Source organism: Diabrotica virgifera, chromosome 7 (assembly GCF_917563875.1).
Source record: "Diabrotica virgifera virgifera chromosome 7, PGI_DIABVI_V3a".
Taxonomy (NCBI): domain Eukaryota; kingdom Metazoa; phylum Arthropoda; class Insecta; order Coleoptera; family Chrysomelidae; genus Diabrotica; species Diabrotica virgifera.
In genome coordinates, this window is record NC_065449.1 from 139,834,708 (window position 1) to 139,854,225 (window position 19,518).

Genomic DNA, 19,518 nt, shown 5'->3' on the forward strand with positions numbered 1-19,518 from the left:
GGCTGGGATAGTCACACAACTTAACCACTTCACACAGCGACTTGTTTAAACCAGTAGTTATAAAGAAATCCCAGATTTCTGGGTATTTCTTTATCATTCATGTCAGATGTTTCATAAATGATACTTAACTGAGAATGCAAAGCTGGGATATCAAAAAATTTTCATTATTTAATCGTAATGACATAAATTCCTCTGTGGGAAATTTTGATGAATTATAATTAGAAATATTAAGATTATATATAATTCTACAAATTTTAAATCGTTAAAATTTTGAAAGCTAGAATTCATTTGTTGTAGAATATTATCAAAAGGTCTCTTTGTTTCCTCTGTTTTCTCTGTCTCTCTGTCTCCGAAATTATCAATCTTCATTATTTTTCTTTCATGTTCAAACCCCATATGTTCAGTTTTATCCCAAATATTTTTAAACTGCTCTCGTTTTTTTAATTATCGTATTAATAAAGTCATCAATTTGTCTTATACAAAATGCAATACCATTTGATTTCTGTAAAATGTCAAATAAAAGATCAGTAAAAGGAAATATCTCTGCAAAAAATTTAAATCGAAATATTTTTTAAGCGAATGTATGTAATACCTAAGCATCCCTTAGCAGCAGTAACAGTCGGAGCATCTCACTTTCGGGAAGGCGATACGACGAGCGCTTCCATGGCATACCAAAATTCGCGCGACTAGTGGCTGAGGTCATTGAACCCTGACCAATTTTAAAAGGGACAACTGCATGACAAGCGGCGATTTTGAGATGCGCTTCTGCCAGGAGTGGACCAAATAGTTGAATTGTGTGCATATTGAGTTCGTTCGTACGCGATTAATTTTTAATATTTTTCAATGCCTATTGGCTAGGTAATATGTAGATTATTTGGATTAAGGAAAAAATTGTATTATTAAATATTAATTAATAATATATTTTCTTATATCGACGAATAAATAGGGAAGCGGCGCTTCCCCCGCTTCCATGGACCGCACGCCTCTGGTATATAGTATATAGGTACATTTCACAGCACGGAGATAAGCATAATATTTCAAATAGGGGATAAATGTCTATTTTTTTAGTACGATTTATTGAGTGACTTACTGAGCATACTATGTAGGACAGAAATTGTTTCCACAATTATCCGACCAGAAGTGGCGACTTGCTGAGTGTAACTGGTCATATTATATCGAGTTTTAAAACGTCAGTAAATGTCATTTACTCATAAAGTAAATGCTCATTGAGTATTAGATTGTTTAACGGTTTACCAAAAAAAAAATACAGAATAATATCTATATATTCCTTTAAGAAATCCATTAAAGTCTTATTGCTTACCAAATGATGTTATATTGTGGAAGAGTTTGTTTCGAACAGAAATATTAGGTTGCTAGATGTTACCGTGTAATGTGTAATGTTTATAAAATTTATAAATGTTTTAATTTTTTTGTCTGTAAAACTAATGACGTCTTTTATATACGCTGTTTGTCTTAAACAACGAATAAATATTAATATTATTACAGGTTGATGCCTTCTTAGCATATTTTTTACAAACTCAAAGCAGTTATACTTTTTTTATAAATTTCTTTTAAGACATCATATTTATATGTATTGCTTTACGGTATACGGTATTCGGTATTCTTACTTTAATATAAGTATCTATTTTAATTTTTTTAAAACCTCTAAAAATTGGAAAATGTTTGGATGGCAAGTATAAAACAAAGCATTGCATTTTGAATGGAATTAACATTTCTTCTACGACGCGACGGTATGATCAAATATTATACAAGCAAGACGCAAAACTATCACTAAGTGACCTAACTATATAATTTGAAAATAAGTTTGCGGCCAAGGTTTCTATGAATTTAAAAGATGATGGAAAATACAATTTCTATCTGGGCGGGATGACCATCCCAATAAAATCGAGTGCTCATAGAATCCATCGCCTACTTACCCAAATTTCCGAAAATTTCATCGGGAGCGAATTCACGCAAACCTTTTTATAGGTTCTCACTTATTACCTGAAAGCGGGAGCGAATTCATGTGCAGCCCATGCCGAAACAGATACACAAGTTTAGGTGTTATTTGTTATTTACAAAGTCATATCTCGTGTGAATTCCAAGAGGTCTATTTCTCCTCATTTCCCTAATCCTCCCCTAACGTGCATATACCACCACGTAGCTTCTCGATACAATGTGCTAAAAAGAGACTGAACCAGACAGGAGGAATAGGGAAATGAGAAGTAGATACAACATAGATTTTTACGATGGGTTTTGGATTTGGATCTTGTCCGGGTATGTAGTTTGCCAGTTAAGTTTTTTTTTGAAGGGTTAAGAGTTTTGATTTTTCCAGTGTTCGGATTAGGTTCCAGGTTTAGTTCAAAAAGTAACAATGAATGCCAACAAAGCCTATTTCACGTTAATTCAAATATTCCGTTCCAAAGCTCTAGAATCGAAGAATAAACATAAAATATAATTTATGAACCGTGAAAATGCGCCTTTAGACAGACTTTGCTGCCTTAATTCGAAGTATGCTTGATCCATAAGCATAGGCATAATTAGAGTTCGTGGAGATAATATACCCTCCTAAATATCGTTTCTATGAAAAATGTGTAAATTAAAAAAAAAAAAAAATTATGTTTCTTTGCAGATTTTCAAATTTTTCTAAATTTGTATCCTTTTTTCTGTGCAACATTCTTGATTTGTTATAAATTTGACTTTTAAATTTTGTTTAATATTAATAAACCGGGAGATAGGTATTATACAAAAGTTCAGCCACGATTTTTTAAGTCCTGCCTTTTGCAATACTGGAAGGGTAGACGATGTACTTACAATCTGTGGAAACATCCACAAATTTCGTGTGACATTTTCCTGTAAAAATTAGATTTTCCCAAAAAATAAAAATAGGGTTTTGCGATGAATTTCTAAGTCCTGCCACATCCGTAGATAGACAGGATACTATTGATTTTATGAAGAAAATTTTTTGGGCAGGAGGGTTGCAAACGGGGTAACGGAGTATATATGTATACAAATATGTAAGGAAAATAATGAAAATTTCATGATTTTCTAGGTCCTGCCAACTAAATAAACTAAACATATTTATTTCAAAATGATCAAAAAAAAATATTGGCATGACGTCTCCTAATGTTTAAGTATACTTGACCCTTGGAAAATTCTGCGGAAAATTTTCACCCTGATTCCGTGATTTTCTTAGTCCTGCCTTTAAAAAGTTATAATGTTCAAATAAAATAATACCTTTTCGGTACTCGGCAGGAAGGTTAAATTGTTCTTGTAAGACGGCAGGAGTCCTAGATTTGTAAGAAAATTCGTGAAAAAGTCAACGATTTTCTGAGTCATGCCATTTTGCACATGTTTCAAGATTCTTAATATAAGTCTATTTACAAAGAGGCAGGATGGTTTTATGGTTCTTTTGTATACAGGGTGGGGCATTAGTGTGACAAAGTCCAATTACTTGTTTGTCGTATTATATACGAAAAAATTTATTTAGGTAAAACATGGGCCACAGATAGGACTATGATTTAACAGTATTTTCAAATATATCGGGCTACCCGTTTTCACAGGGTGACACAAATTTATGTTTTTTTAAATGGAATACCCTGTATATTTTTACATTTTTGAATTCTACTCGATGTTCTTTTTAATAAAATATAGTGTTTTGAAATATTATAAGAGGTAGTTTAAAATATAATTACGTTTTTTTGTTAATTTTGTAGGAACATTCACACCCTATATATATTGTTAGTGATTTGATATCCAAACTTCTATTAATTTATGTTTAAACGATTTTAATATACTCTACTATTGTCAGTTATTAATAGTATACCAAAATGTTTAATTTTAGTATACGGGGTTGGTTGAAACTCGGAATGAATATTTTCTGAGTTTTCTTAAATGGGACACCCTGTATTTTAGTATTATAATAAAATTATATTTTATGGTACCTTTTTATTTGTTAAGCATTTTCTATACCATATTTATATATTAATTTCGGCAGTAAATTGATACAGGCAGATACAGGCAGATTACTCAGGTGGTTTTTGGGGTTGCTGAACAAGAATGTCACATTAGAACATATGTTTACCTAGTGCTCGGGGTGACTAATATACACGCCACATTCTTAAATTTCGAGGCTTTCAGACACTAAAGTGATGCAAGTAGATTACTCAAGGAGTTTTGTGGTTGCTGAACATGAATACGCCATCAGAATCGACCTCCAAAAACTCTCTAAATTCGAGATCAGTCACCCTGGGCACCAGGTGCTCCGAGGGTCGGTTGTAGTGTCATATTCGTGTTCGGCCATCCCAAAAACCCTCGAATAATCTGTTTTCTTTAATTTATTGCCGATATACCACGAAACTCCAGATGACGTGCCTTAGCAGCAACTCTGGGCACTAGGTGATTCGGAGGTCGGTTCTGCTTGCGTATTCGTAACTCCATAAACCTCCCACATAACACAATTTTGCCCTTAATACACTGATTTTGACAGGTTTATGCACTTTTGGATGCATGTTATGCACTAAAATGCAATTTCCACCCATTTTTATACTGTACACCTTTTCCTGATGTTATCCTGAACACAATGCAAAAAGTAGCAAGTAGATAGATGCTGTATTTAAAAATAGATTTATTCTGGTGTTGTTAGTGTTAGTACATTTTGCTATCAAATATAGGAAACAATATCAGGACAATATCTACTATAATACAATATCAGGAAAACCAGTTGAGTGCGGCAACTTAGCGCCTGTTACATGCGTGTGTATTTTGTGTTCGAACAAGTAAGAAGGCGGGATAAAATTGCTATGCAACAAAAATATATTGATAACAACAAATAGATAGGCGGCATAAAATTGCTATGCAACAAAAATTTATTGATAACAACAGAAAAACCGACTCCACATTTTTATATTAAATTTGAATTTTGTTGGCTGAAATATTGGTAAGTTTAATATTGTAAGCCTGCCTAAGGGAGCTAAAGCTCCTTACAGATGGCGCGTTGTAATTAGTTTTTTATATCTACAGAGCGCTTCCAATTCGAAAGACAAAAATTGGTCCGTCTTTTTTCTTCCAGAGATAAATCGATTCCATCAATTGCGAATCTCTAGTATCGGTCATAGGAATCTTTTTTGTCTTTCCCTTTTAGGTATTTTTGACACTAGATTATTAAATTGTGAGGTATTCTAGTACTAAAAAGTACTCCTGCTTTAAGTCAGTAGGATGCACGGTTTTCTGGAAAAATCCATTTTAAAATTTTCGTTTGTTGAATTTGAAAAAATTAAAAAAAGAAACGGTGTATTTGCCGACTTAAAGCTACTTTTAGTACTAGAATACCTCATAATTTAATACTCTACTCTCAAAAATGTCTAAAAACTTAAAGACCAATAAGTTATGAGATAAAATATCCGTTGATCTACCCAAGACGGATGCCTATGACCAGTACTAGAAGTTCACAATTGATCAAATCGATTCATCTCTGGAAGAGAAATAAACGTAGCAGTTTTCGTTTTCCTAAATAGAATTTTTCTAAATTCTTTTAAACTCAAAAAACCAAAAAACGAAAAATTTTTCAAATCGATTTTTCTAGAACACTGCGTATTCTTCTGAGTTAAAGCAAAAGTACCTTTTAGTACAAAACTATCCCAGAATTTAATAATCCAGTGTCAGAAATGCTTAAAAGTTAGACAGAAAAGTTATTCGATAAAATATACGTTTCTGGTTTCCGTACCCAATCCAAAACGGACTCCTATAACCGGTACTAAAAATTGACAATTGATAATTGACATAATTTGACAATTGACCTCTGGAAGATAAATAAGTGTACCAGTTTTCGTTTTTCCAAATAAAAGCGTTCTGCAGCTATTTTAAAGAAACTAATTACAAGACTTCGATATGCTTCTTCTAGACGAAGCATATCGAAGTAGAGGTCGTCCGCCACCCAGATGGTCTGATGACATCAAACGGATCGACAGAAACTTGATGCAGACAGCTCAGGACAGAAATGCATGGAGAACACTGAGGGAGACCTATATCCAGCATTGGCTAGATCCGGGTTGAATTATGACGATGATGAATTACAAGACGCCATCTTTAAAGAGCTCTAGCTTTCCACGGAAGCATTTTTGAACTAGGTGAATTGAGTTAAATTTTCTTAAAATTATCTGAGGAATCTCCGGTTTTCGTTTGTTATGAGAGCTTCTGGACACCCTGTATAATATAATGGGTAGGTAAATTCCCTACTATAACCAATAAATTGTAAAAAGTGTTTATTTACTTTTATTGCATTTACTTAGATAAAAATATGATCTAATCACTTAAAATAAAGATGTTAGAGTTTGCTATTAGATTTGAAAAGTGTGTAAAAATTCCGAGACATTATACAGGAAAATAATATTTAATAGGATACGATTGTTTTAATGATATACAAATTAATTTTTTGTATTATTCATCTTTGCGGTTATCCTGCCAAGTTGTAAACGGTTTTAGATTAGTGTTTTTTAAGCATACTCGACATGGTATGACTTAGAAAATTGTGGTGATATGAATATGTTTGTATAACACCCTGAAATAATTTTACAGACACACAATTTAATTTTTTTATACGAAATAACTATACAACCATCCTGCCTCTTTGAAAATAGATTTATATTAACCTTCTTGAGATATGTGCGAAATGGCATGACTTAGAAAATCGTGTAATTTTCCACGAATTTTCTTACAAATTTTTTAACTATATATAGTAAAAAAGGTGTAACTAAACATCCTGCCATTTTGAATAATGTCTACTGAAATTATTTATTTTATAACGAAATTTATTTTATGACTTAGAAAATCACGGAACCAGAGTGAAAATTTTATACAGAATTTGCCAAGAAACAAGTGCATTTAAACATTAGGTGACGTCATGCCAACTTTTTTTTGGTCATTTTGACATAAATATGATTAATTTATTAAGTTGGCAGGACTTAGAAAATTATGAAAATTTCATTATTTTCATTACATATTTGTATATCTATATACTCCCTTAGTCCTTTTGCAACCGTCCTGCCCAAAAAATTTTCTTCATAAAATATATAGTATCCTGTTATTCTATGGATATAGCAGGACTTAAAAATTCATCGCAACTCCCAATTTTTTTTGTTCATGGAAAATCTAATTTTCACTGGAAAATGTCACAGGAAACCCGTGGATTTTTCCACAAATTGTAAGTACCTTCTCTAACCTTCCAGTATTGCAAAAAGGCAGGACTTAGAAAATCGTGGTTGAACTTCTGTTAATATCTCCCGGTTTATAACAGTCAATTGGGAATATCTTAATCTTTTTTACACGCCAGTGTTTATGAAAAATCTGAGTGCCTAGTTATTTTTGCACCCCAGTCAGTGTATATATTGTTTTCACCCAATTTTGAAAAAATGTGAAAACTTTGAATTATTCACGTCAGTCTGCCTGTCTGTCTGTCTGTGATCACAACTCCTCCGTCATTATACTACGTAGAATGACAAATGAGGTGTCAAATGAAAGCTGATAATCCAGGGATGGTACTAAAGGTGAGAAATTTGACCTAGGCTGTCTGTCCGTCAGTCCGTCCGACCGCGAATATAACTCCTCCGTCATTATACCACGTAGAATGACAAATGAGGTATCAAATGAAAGCTTAAAATCAAATGATGGTACTAAAGGTGAGAAATTTGACCTAGGCTGTTTGTCCGTCTGTCTGTCCGACCGCAAATTCAACTCCTCCGTCATTATACCAGGTAGAATGACAAATATGAGGTGTCAAATGAAAGCATATAATCCAAGGATATAAACTAAAGGTGATAAATTTGACCTAGGCTGTCGATCCGTCTGTCCGTCCGATCGCGAATATAACTCCTCCGTCATTATACCAGGTAGAATGACAAATGAGGTGTCGAATGGAAGCTTATAATCAAAGAATGGTACTAAAGGTGAGAAATTTGACCTATGACTTCTGCTTTTAGAAAAGCAGCCATAAGTACTGTGTTAAAGTCACCGGAATAGTAAAAGTGATATATTATTCGACGCGCCTTCGCAAGACGAGAATAAATATATACTTCCGGTTTAATGACTGTCTGTCTGTCCGTCGGCGAATACAACTCCTCCGTTATTAATACATATAGAATGACAAATGAGGTGTCGAATGTAAGCTTGTAACCTAAGGATGGTATTAAAGATAAGAAATTTGACATCAGATCTCCGGTTTTAGAGTTGCATTGCAACCGTAAGTACTGTTTTAAGGTCACCGAAATAGTATAAGCGATATATCATTCGACGTGCCTTAGCAAAATGAGAAAAATGTAAAATTTTGGTTTCAATATTATTTCCGGTTAAAAAGTTCTAACAAGAAGTGCCATTATCGTCGCAGAAATAGTACATGTAACCATCAATCGAAGCGTATTGAAGAGTTCAAATATCGACTTCCAGTTCTACTTTCGATTACTTTGGGTGAAAACTAAGACTTACGAAGTCCAGTTACTTGTTTTATTATATAAATAAAAATATTTATAGGTATATGTATACTGTATACATATAATAATATATAATGTATAATATAATATGATAAAATATATATAAATAAAAATATCTAAATATAATATACCTTTAAATAAAACTGTGCCACATTTGTTTTTTTTTAATATAATTACATAATTGAATGAAGTAAAAGACAGACGTACTCTCAATCATTATCAATGTTTGAGAGTACGTCTGTCTTTTACTTAATTTAAAATGAACTCTCACATGCAACCTAAGCCAAGCCGCACACCAAAGAAATATGAAACGAAAAACATGAAACATGAAACGAAAAACATGTTTCATGAAAAGAAAACACTGCTAAAAACATCTCAAAGTCCGCCTACTAATGAAACGAGTGTGATTCATGCTCATGACACATTTTTATTTTCGGAGAGTCTCATAAATGGCCGGATATATATTTGTTTAGCAGTGGTTTATTTCCATGAAACGTAATTTACGTTTCATGTTTCTTTGATGTGCGGTCGGGCTTAGAGTATGGAAAATTTTTTACCCTCTCCAAAAATTTTCCATACTCTAAGCATGCAACCCATTCAACATTTTATAATTACATAAATATGTCTAAAAATTTTGAAATTTGTATGTACCTACCTATGCAACCCCAAATACACTCTTGTAAGAACAATCACCTGATCCTGGTGAGGTGATGTGATAAAAAATAAATATTTTTTAGACAAACAGTTCATGTGGCATGTCATTTGGAAATAAAACTTCTTTTATAGGTATGTAATAAGGTATTTTTAGCTTATCGATGTAGGTACATTGAAATGTTACCAGGAAAAAGTGATTTATTTCGTTTACCTATCGCAATTTGTGAAATAATAAGTAAAGTTTTTAATTTGGATGGTAGTGACATTTGATTCTGAATACTGAATAAGCAGTGCTGACAGTGCGGTAGTTCGAGAATATTTGTATAGGGGTTTATTTTCTTTGGTTAATTTTTAAAATGGTTTTTTATTCTTTTGGTATTATAATGACATACTGAAAGGTAAACTTCACATTACTGGTGAATTCACGTTATCTAGCTTTGTATGTATATTTTATGCAGGTGTTATGTAGATGCTGCTAAATAGACACTGTCCTATATTTATTCAGCCGCCAAATCCAAAGTGCCCATCTCGAATTTCAGTTCCTTCTATTCATAATTTTTTGGTTGTCGTGCCATGCCAGTTGTTATTTTCATTCCTCTAGTCACAGAATAAATAACCATATTATTCTGTGCTCTATAGTAAAGGAATGGCAAAGCGGAAAATCGCTATCTTGTGGATATTACTAATAGATGGCGTCATTGTGAATGCACTTCGTAGCTTCCCCATAGTTATATATTATCATAGAGAGAGTGTCATTCAGAGCGAAGTGACGACACCATCTTTTTTATTTGGCTTAGTGCTGTTTCACTCTTACGCATAGTAAAGCTGCGACAGTAGTCCTCCCTTTCCGTGCCTATACTCACACTTAATGTAATCTTAGTTTGTCGATACAATGTGTTAGAAAGAGATGCCGCAAACCAGTCCATGAGATCTTGTCGTCAGGAAGCGAGGAAGGTAGGCTCACTCTATGTTAATATATACCTCTATGGTAGATAGTCGAATGAATGTTATATTATCTATAACAGAGGGTAGCATTGTATTTGACTTACATGCAAGACTGTATATTATCAGCTTAAGTTATGTTTTAGTGAGTACAAGTACATATCATCAAACAAACTTAGGAGAGTATTTTTCACTATTTTTCCAAAATATAAACTTTTCTTATTTATCATTCTAGGCCAAAATCACTGAATAGCCGCCACATATTTTTTAAACGAGGGCAAAGTGGAAGCTTTGAAACCTGGGGATGATTTTTTGTGTCTCAGGCACCGAACCATCCAGCAACTCCAAGAGCAAGGAAGTGTGGATTCAGTGCAATATTTGTTAGATGTGGGCTCATAAAATCTGCACCTGGATGAGTATTTATTTGTGATTTTTGTCGAGCAGATATATGCTCGAATATTGAAAAAAATAGATTTCAAGAACAAACATTTCCATTCATTGAATCATTACTTGCATTGAATTCCATTATAATCCCAAAATATGTTCACTGCACCTATTTATTTATTACTTTCCACTTTGCCCGAAATTGATTTTCACTTTGCCCTCCTCATGTAGAAAATGCATATTATTATGTTTGAGAAAAAATTGAATTTTCCTCCTTTTGAAAGAAGGAAACATATCTATTCTTGTGTCTTATCATTAAACATACATTAAGAATCCGACAACGAGGTTTCTGTACATACCAAACTGTATTCTAATAACGAATGCTATAATTAAAGAAAACCTTTCCCCTTTGCCCTCACTTCTCCTACCTACGGGCTCACGAGCTCACAGCGGATACTGGTTCTTTCCTTGTGTGTCATCCACGAAATTGGTCTGTTCACGGTTTTGATGACATTGTGATATATTTTCTGAAACACATCATGTAAATAATTTTCTTGCTAGTTACGGTATTGTTCACATCGCCTAAGATATTACAGTTTGAATTCCTGAGTGGGATTTTCCCTTTTGTGTTTATTCAAAGCAATATCGTTAAACTGTAATTAGTATTATTAATTATCAGTTAGTACTTTCTCATTTATTTTGAAAGTAATTTTCTTTCTTTATCCAGTTTTCGTTGACAGATTTCTTTTCACTTGAAGTTTTGGTCATTCTCATTCCAACCTCTGACGGATACGGTAGTAATAAATAATATTCATTACAACAATCTTTAGTAATATGTTTTTATTCAAAGAAATATCGTTAAAATGTAATTAGTGTTATTAGTTAGTTATCAGTGATGAAAATAAATAAAAATTAAACCAGAGAACCAGAGCTGCTTGTAGATACCACCGAGCAGAAATATTCATACCAATGTAGTGATGTAAAAAGAGGATCTCAAAATAATATGGTGTGCCGTTTTATTAAACTGGATATTAGGTATATAATATGCTTTATCAACAATATTATTCCCCACCGCCAAACAACCAAATAACGTTTACAAAACGTTGAAAAAACGTCATAATTATCACCAAACGACGTCAGCTTATCACGTTTTTTCGACGTCGAAAATCACGTGAATATGTCCCACCATAACTCAAGTTTTTACGTCGATTTTGCGTCATTTTTTAGATTTATTTTTCATTTTATGGTTTTAGAAATACACAATAATTGAATGGGCCCACCGAATAACGTTGTAAGCGCCACATGGTTTGTTTTTGAGAAGTCAAAGAAAAAGTTTTAATATTGTGATAATGTTGAGTTTATACATTTTAAAGGTGAGTAATACAGTTTGTATTTAAAAGCTGTATCACTAACCCTTAAAATGTATAAACTCACCATTATCACAATATTAAAACATTTTCTTTGACTTCTCAAAAACAAATCATGTGGCGCTTACAAGGTTATTCTGCAGACCCATTCAATTATTCGTATGGGCATTGTTGGTACATATTGCAATTTTTCCATTTAAGTAAAACCAAATGGAAGGCTCATTAAAATGTATAGAATTACAATATCCTCAATGCATCATATATAACATACATAGAATTTTCACTTTTTATATTATATTTACTGTGTCAAAACTGGAAACAACATATAAACTAATAAATCATTTATTAACAAATTAAACATTTAAGTCACAATTTAATAACAAACTTAAGTTTAAACCATTTAAGTTATATAATATATATAATTATTATAATTATACCACACACTTTAAAGGTACGACTCCGACAACGACTGCAGACGGCAGTTACAGTTGTCACCATGACAGACGTCATTATTTTGCACTATTAATTTGCATAATTATTAGCAACTGATGTTCTGCCGGACAGCAGTTGCAGTCAGATGTCGGAATCAGTCTCATACAAGTAAATAGTGCAAAGTAGTAACGTCCGTAACGCTGACAACTGACGTTTGCAGTTGCCGTCTGCAGTTGTTGTCGGAATCGTACCTTTAGTCAGAAATTAATACATACAAATAAGATCCAATATATTGAATTTCAATGAAAACTATCTGCTTTATATTTATAAATTTTAAGGAAGAGGATTGAATGATAAAAAATAGGACAAAACTATAATAGTCTGTGTTCTCACATATATTTCCATACTCTTATAATCCTCAAATTGATTTTTCAAATAATTATTACACATTTTTGCATACAAAAAGATCTACAGATACCTGAAAAATATATTTTTTGGTTAAGGGACTGTAATGACCAAATTAAAATGATAAAAAGAATTTACATGTGATATCTAATAATACACACTTAAAAGACTAATACATAAATACTCATGATGAAGAAGTACATTATAATTAAAAATGAATAACCAGTTTCATATCGCTGCAACATGAAGCCAAAGCCGTCTTATATTTCAGTTCGTTTAGAGAGCGCAACAAGCACTCTGACTGAACAGTTTCAAAACACATTAGTTTTTCATCAGAGAATGTACATAGCTGTAACATCTGTACATGCATTGGGTTCTTTTTCTTCTGCCTTGCTGTGGGCATACTCAGCTGCAAATAAGATTGCTGCAATATGGCTGCCAACTTCACTATTACCGGCCAGACACATACAATGTACATTTGCTATGCCATTGGAACTGGCTATCGCCCAAGCATCTAGTGGTTTAGCATTAGCTTTTTGGTAATGCTTCACCTAAAAAAAATATTTTATCTTTGTGGGAATGCTTCAACTACAAAAATTTATTTTTATTATGAGTATTTGCGTTCCTTACAATGATTGAGAATATTTTAAAATCAGACATTCATATAATATAATTTTAGAACAAACAATCATGACTGTTTATTATTCTCTTTTCTATCATAGCAATTACATGTTGTCGACCTAATCTGTAAACTGCGTTACTCCATTTATCCAAATTTTACAGGAGACACAAAAAACTATTTCTCTAAATATGACTAATGTGAATACTACGTATCTCCCATTTTAAAAGATAGGATGCTAAAATGGAATATTTTATAGATAGGTACACATATCACTAACATTTGCACCTATATTGTTTAATTTTTTTTTTATTAACATCCAAGTTTTTTTACAATCTGTTTTACAATGAAAACAATAAGTAAAATTGTTTGTCTTTACAATGGCAGAGAGATGTAAGGTCCAGTGACCAAAGTATCACGACACACACACATTACCTTGTTTACCGGTGAGATGCGCACATACACTGATACGCGAGCACGAAAACTAAAACTAAAACTGGCACAGAACACAATTGCTGGACGCTGTTGAAGGCGTAGCTTCCTCTGCTGTAGGCTCTGTCAGGATCGGTTAGGTAGGTCCAAGGGATCATATCGCTTCAATCTCTTCGCTTGTTGCTTGTTGAGAAGATTGTGTGCCAGGGTGTTTGGATATACCCGCAACCTATTTTGATATTGTTCAGAAAATTTTTTGCACTCTTCGGAGACTGATAGTACCTGAAGATCTCTATGTATTGCGTCATTATGGATGTACCAAGGGGCATTAGCGATTGTTCTTAGAGTTTTGGATTGAAATCTTTGTATTTTCATAATATTAGATTTGCTAGCTGATCCCCAGAGCTGCGAACCATATGTCCAAATGAGTTTTATTATTGTTTTGTATATAAGCAGCTTGTTATCGATCGATAGGTGAGAGTTTTTTCCCAACATTCAGTAAAGTTTTCTGTATACAATTCCCAGTTAAAGTCTTTTCGTCCATATATGTTTGGTCCAAGTTAGTCGTTTGTCAAGGTGAATACCTAGATATTTTACGTCATCCTTTTGAGGTAAAGGATGTCCATCGAGATTAAGTTCTGGACATGTACCTCTTCTTAGAGTGAATGTAATGTGTGTGGATTTTGAGGGGTTTACTCTAATTCTCCAGAGTTTAAGCCATTCATTTATTTTGTTCAGATGTAGTTGCAGTCTCTCTGATGCTATTATTGGATTACCATGAGAGGCCAGGAAAGCAGTATCATCTGCGAATGTTGCAAGTGTTAGGTCGTTGCTTGTTGGCAAGTCAGCCGTATATATTAGGTATAGGATCGGTCCGAGCACACTACCCTGAGGTACACCAGATAGGATGGGGTAGAGTTTTGTATAGGCTTCACTATATTTTACCAGATATCTCCTTTCTGTAAGGTATGATTGAAGCAGTTTGAAGTAAGTGTAAGGTAGGTTTTTCTTTAATTTGTACAGAAGTCCTGTGTGCCACACCTTGTCAAAAGCTTGAGAGGCGTCTAAAAAGGCTGCAGTGCAGTATTGCTTGTTTTCGAGACTAGTTCTTATTGTTGTGTACAGTCTGTGAACTTGTTCTATTGTACTATGTTGATTACGAAATCCGAATTGATGGTCAGGTATGAGACTCTTCTCTTCTAATATTGGTTTTATTTTTCTTAACAGAAGTTTTTCAAACACCTTAGAGATGACTGGGAGCAGACTTATCGGTCGGTATGAGTTGACATCTTTTGGATCTTTTCCAGGTTTTTGAATTAGTATAATCTGTGCCACTTTCCATTGCAACGGGAAGTAGTGCAGACTTAACATAGCATTAAAGATCATAGTGATTATTCTGTAACAATCATCGGTTAGTTCCTGAAGGACCTTACCCGTTATGAGGTCGAATCTTGGTGCCTTATTAGGTTGTATCTCATTATTTATTATCTGTTTTACTTCTTTAATATTAAACTTGGAGATTAGCAGTTCCATTTGATATGGAGCCTCAAGAAAAGAATGAAATGGTTCTTCTTGTTCTAATGGTACTACTCTAGTAAAGGGACTAAATACTGTCGAAAGATGTTCTGCGAATGTCTCGGATTTCTCTGTGTCTGTTCTTGCCCATTTACCTTTGGCATTTTTTAAAGGAGGTATGGCGTCTTTTGGTCCTTTTACTTTTCTCGTCGCCTTCCATAGCGAATAGTTAGTGTCTTTGAATGGAGTCAGATTTTCTAAGTAAGTTTGAATCCCCCTGTTTTTTTCTTCTTTTAATAGATTTTTAAGTCTTCTGGCAATTATGTTTAGATTTTCTTTGTCAATAGGTGAATGTGTGTTTTGCCATTTTCTCCTAAGTTTTCTTTTTTCTTCAATCATGTTTTTTGCACTCAGAGAACAATTTATGGTTTCCTTCCATAATGTTTGTTCAGGTGTAGCACTCCATCCCGCCTTTTGTATGGAGGTAGTAAGTTGTTGTACTGCATTTTCAATTTGTATTTCTGTTTTAAGTGGCAAATTCGTTGATATTTGTTCTGTTAATGCACTTCGGAATATGTTCCAATTTGTTTGGTTATTGGTTAGGACTGGAGGCTTATTTCTGAGTATGACTTTGGAGTTTAGGTCAAAATTAGAATGGGAGAATGATCTGACGAGAGGTCCCAGCATGATTGTATTGCTAAGTAGTTAAGAGAGATACATTTAATTACACAGAAGTCTAAGAGATCTGGTGTTTTATTTGGATCTGTAGGCCAATAAGTTGGTTCTCCTGTAGATATGTGTTGTAGATTGTTTCCTATTATCGACTTCAGCAGTTGTCTACCCCTTGTTGTGATTATTCTAGAGCCCTAGTGATGATGTTTACAGTTAAAGTCTCCTCCTGCTATGAATTTGTGTCCAAGTGAACTAAAATAGGTATTAAAGTTATTTTCGTTGATGGATTGGCCAGGAGGACAGTAGACAGCAGATGAGGTAAGGTTGCCTAACCAGTCATCAATGACAATGCTAGTTGACTGCAGGTACTTTTCACTGAACTTATTTAACTCATGGTGTTTTATATTAGATTTGATAATGATAGCTGTGCCACCGTGTGCTTTGTCATTTGGATGTTTTGTGTAGTGAACAGTGTATTTTGGAATTTTTATATAATTTTTGTCTGTTAGATGGGCTTCTGATATGAGCATAACATCAATTTTCTTCTCGTCGAGAAAAATTTTTATTTCTTGGATATGATTCGTTAGCCCGTTTGAGTCCCAGACGGCTATTTTAAGTGCGTTTTGCATTAGTGCATTTTGGAGATCATAGTGGTAAGGAGATTAAGCATAGTATCCATTCTCTCCATTAATTTTGCCATCATGTTTTCCAGGTTGGCAATTGTCGTTAAATGGTTTGAGCCAACATGACTTTGTTGGTTTGTGATTTCAGCTGTTTGACTATTTCCTGACGTTTTTTGAGCGTAAGAAACACCAGGGGTTACTGTTTGGCTGTTAATTGTATTGATGTCTGTTCTATGGGTCTCTTGTTTCTGTCTGAGTTGGGGGAACTTTTCTTTTTGTATTTGTTTGTTTACGCTGCAGCCCTTATAGTTGGCCAAATGATTTCCCATACAGAGTACACATTGTACGTTATTGCTGCGTTCCTTGCGTGGGCAGTCTAGAGTATGATGATTACTTGCACACTTTACGCATCTTGGAGGCATATAACAGAATTTTTGTGTGTGGCCATAACGTTGACATTTGGTACATTGGGGAACCTGACGCTTGGGATGTGGTGGTTCGAAGGACACAATCATATTCTGAAGTGCTCTCACTTCATAAATGTCTTTATCATTTGGCTTAGCTTTTAGTTCTATATAAAAAAGCGGAAGCGCCGTTTTGGATCCATTCTTATATATATTAGCTATGTTGATTACTTCGTGTCCCATTTGTGCTAACTCATCTTTTAAAGCATCTTTATCTGCTGTTTGATGCATATTACGAAGTACAACTCGGAATGTTTTTTCTTCCTTTGTTTGGTAGGTGTAATAGTGGGTTTTTTTCTCATTTAGTGCTTTGGCTATGTTTCGGTAATGTTCAGAGGTTGTGGGCTGGATCTTTACTTGGTTGTTATAAAGGCATTTGATGGTGTATCCCAGTGGGGATATTGTTTCTAACAATTCTCTAAGAGGTTTTATATCACCTACATCTGAAACAAATATGGGTGGGGGCTGAATACTATTTTTAACTTGATCAGTTTCGGTTAGGTTGGTCTCATCAGGTATTTCATCTAAGCTAGCAAATCTATTAGACGTTGGTGTGGGTGCTTTGAGCCAGTAATCGCTCATTATTTTTTGTCTTAGTTGTTTATCAGCTTCAGGGCTGTCCTTTCTTGCTCTTTTGCGCGCTTGAACAGTGTCCCATCCTTGGTGCTGATTTTCTTGGCTATCGTGTAGATTACTGATGTGTATTTGTGACGGTTGATAAGAATAAGAAGAAGAAGAAGCATGATTAGAAAGAAAAGAGTTACCTGGTTGTTCTTGTTGATTGTTAGTAGAATCAGTCTCTTGGTGCACTATAATGCTTGAGTAATTTTCATTGCTTTGTTGCTCACTAGACGAGGCTGTGGTTGAATCTCTCGATGGTTGTTCCATGGTATTTGTTTGCAAGTTAGCGGTGTATTGTTCTGAAGTTGATCTTCTCGTCGGAGATCTGCTCACTTTATTTGAATTTAGAAACGGATTGTCTTTGTCTATGATTTCTACATTTTCGCTCATCCTGTATCACAATTAAATGTTTTATACATCACGAACAATTATTTTATGGGACGCCTATGACTTTATTTGCCGGTATTTTTGCGTATAGAAAATAGAAATAGTACTTATTTTATTTTATTTGCGTTTTTAAAACACTGGTAAAAAATATTACTAATTAACGATAAAGTTTGGAACAAAAACTGGTTACTAGATATTTTTATACTAAAAATAAATTTATGCGACCGTCTCTAGCAAAGGTTGGATCGAGACTGATATTGTTTAATGAGTATTTAAAATTATTTACCACATTACCACCAACTTTTTCTTGAAAATATCACTTTCTAAACAGTGAGGTCAGTCGTGTGGTATGACAAACTGGGGACTTACATATTTTTCATACTAAATTTGCCGCAAAGGAGATACGGTGTATACGAAGAGGTCACTATTTACTCTTCTAGTAAAAATATGCATGTGCATCATTTTTTAAACGAGTAGGGATTTTTTCAAATAAATGGCAGTAATAACTCATTTTCAGAGAAATATGGAGTTACATAGTTTACAAATTAGTCTGGTTTCATACAGATATATAAACGTAAATAAATCTAATATTTAAAACCAATTTATCCAAAAGACACTAATACTGTTATCCATATATTTCTTAATGGTGAATAAATAAAATAAAGGCATACCTTTCCATCAATAATATATAAATCATTAACAATTTTTACTCCAACTTTCAAAACAAATCCAATTGTGAAGGCTTTTATGTGCTTGAAGGCTTTTGTATGCTTTCTGATGACTGAATTGTATATGGATCTAAATCTCCAATTATTTTCAGCTTCAATGAATATCTATTCTAAAACAATAAAAAAAATAATGTTATTGCTTGCAAAATTCATCATTATTGATAAATATCCGGGAAAAATGAACAGTAAATAAAAATTGTTTCGCCTACCTTTTTCTCCAACATTTGGAGTTTCCAATAATAATTTCCTTAAATAATCACTTTGCATTGTGGTAAATTTATAAAATTCACAAATGACAAACAAATGTTTTAAAAATACACAAAAAAACAGCCAACAAAATCCAAATGAATCCAAAATAGGCGAAATACGAGTAATACGACAAACGACGATACAAACATAACCTATAACCTTTGTTTTGTAACTTTTAAGCTTCTCCAATTTCGTGACGTCAGCCGTTAGACTTCGGCTGTCTGAAATGAAAACGTATTTTAACGTCATTAATTTTACGTATTTAAAATCACCTACAAAAGACGTCGGTATGACGTAATGTTCAACCACGTGTGTATATTCAACCAAAAACTGACGTTTCGTCGACGTTATTGACTATACAAAGAGACAGGAAAGACAGGACTCGAGTTCTCTGAAAAGACAATTTTTATTTAATGTGGTTAAGATAAACATCTGAATAGAAGATAATTGCCATTTCCGAAAAAATGTATTTTTAGGGAATTATTTCATGATGAATTCTGAAGGGAGCTTTTTTTCGGGGCTATTTTGTCGGGGCTATTTT

The 19,518-nt window shown here is 33.6% G+C and overlaps 1 protein-coding gene across 2 annotated transcripts in view; it reads left to right on the plus strand.

Annotated features, from left to right (window-relative positions):
- Positions 1-9,122: 9,122 nt before the first annotated feature.
- LOC126888061 (pyridoxine/pyridoxamine 5'-phosphate oxidase) overlaps positions 9,123-19,518 on the plus strand; it is a 64,250-nt gene continuing 53,854 nt past the window's right edge. The window contains exon 1 of one of the 2 annotated variants that reach the window (XM_050656077.1): positions 9,123-9,269. In XM_050656077.1, coding sequence (XP_050512034.1) covers positions 9,239-9,269 — 31 coding nt within the window. In that variant the 5' untranslated portion in view covers positions 9,123-9,238. Of the gene's footprint in view, positions 9,270-11,475; positions 11,499-19,518 lie in introns of those variants that run through there. The other variant, XM_050656078.1, reaches the window with a different exon arrangement.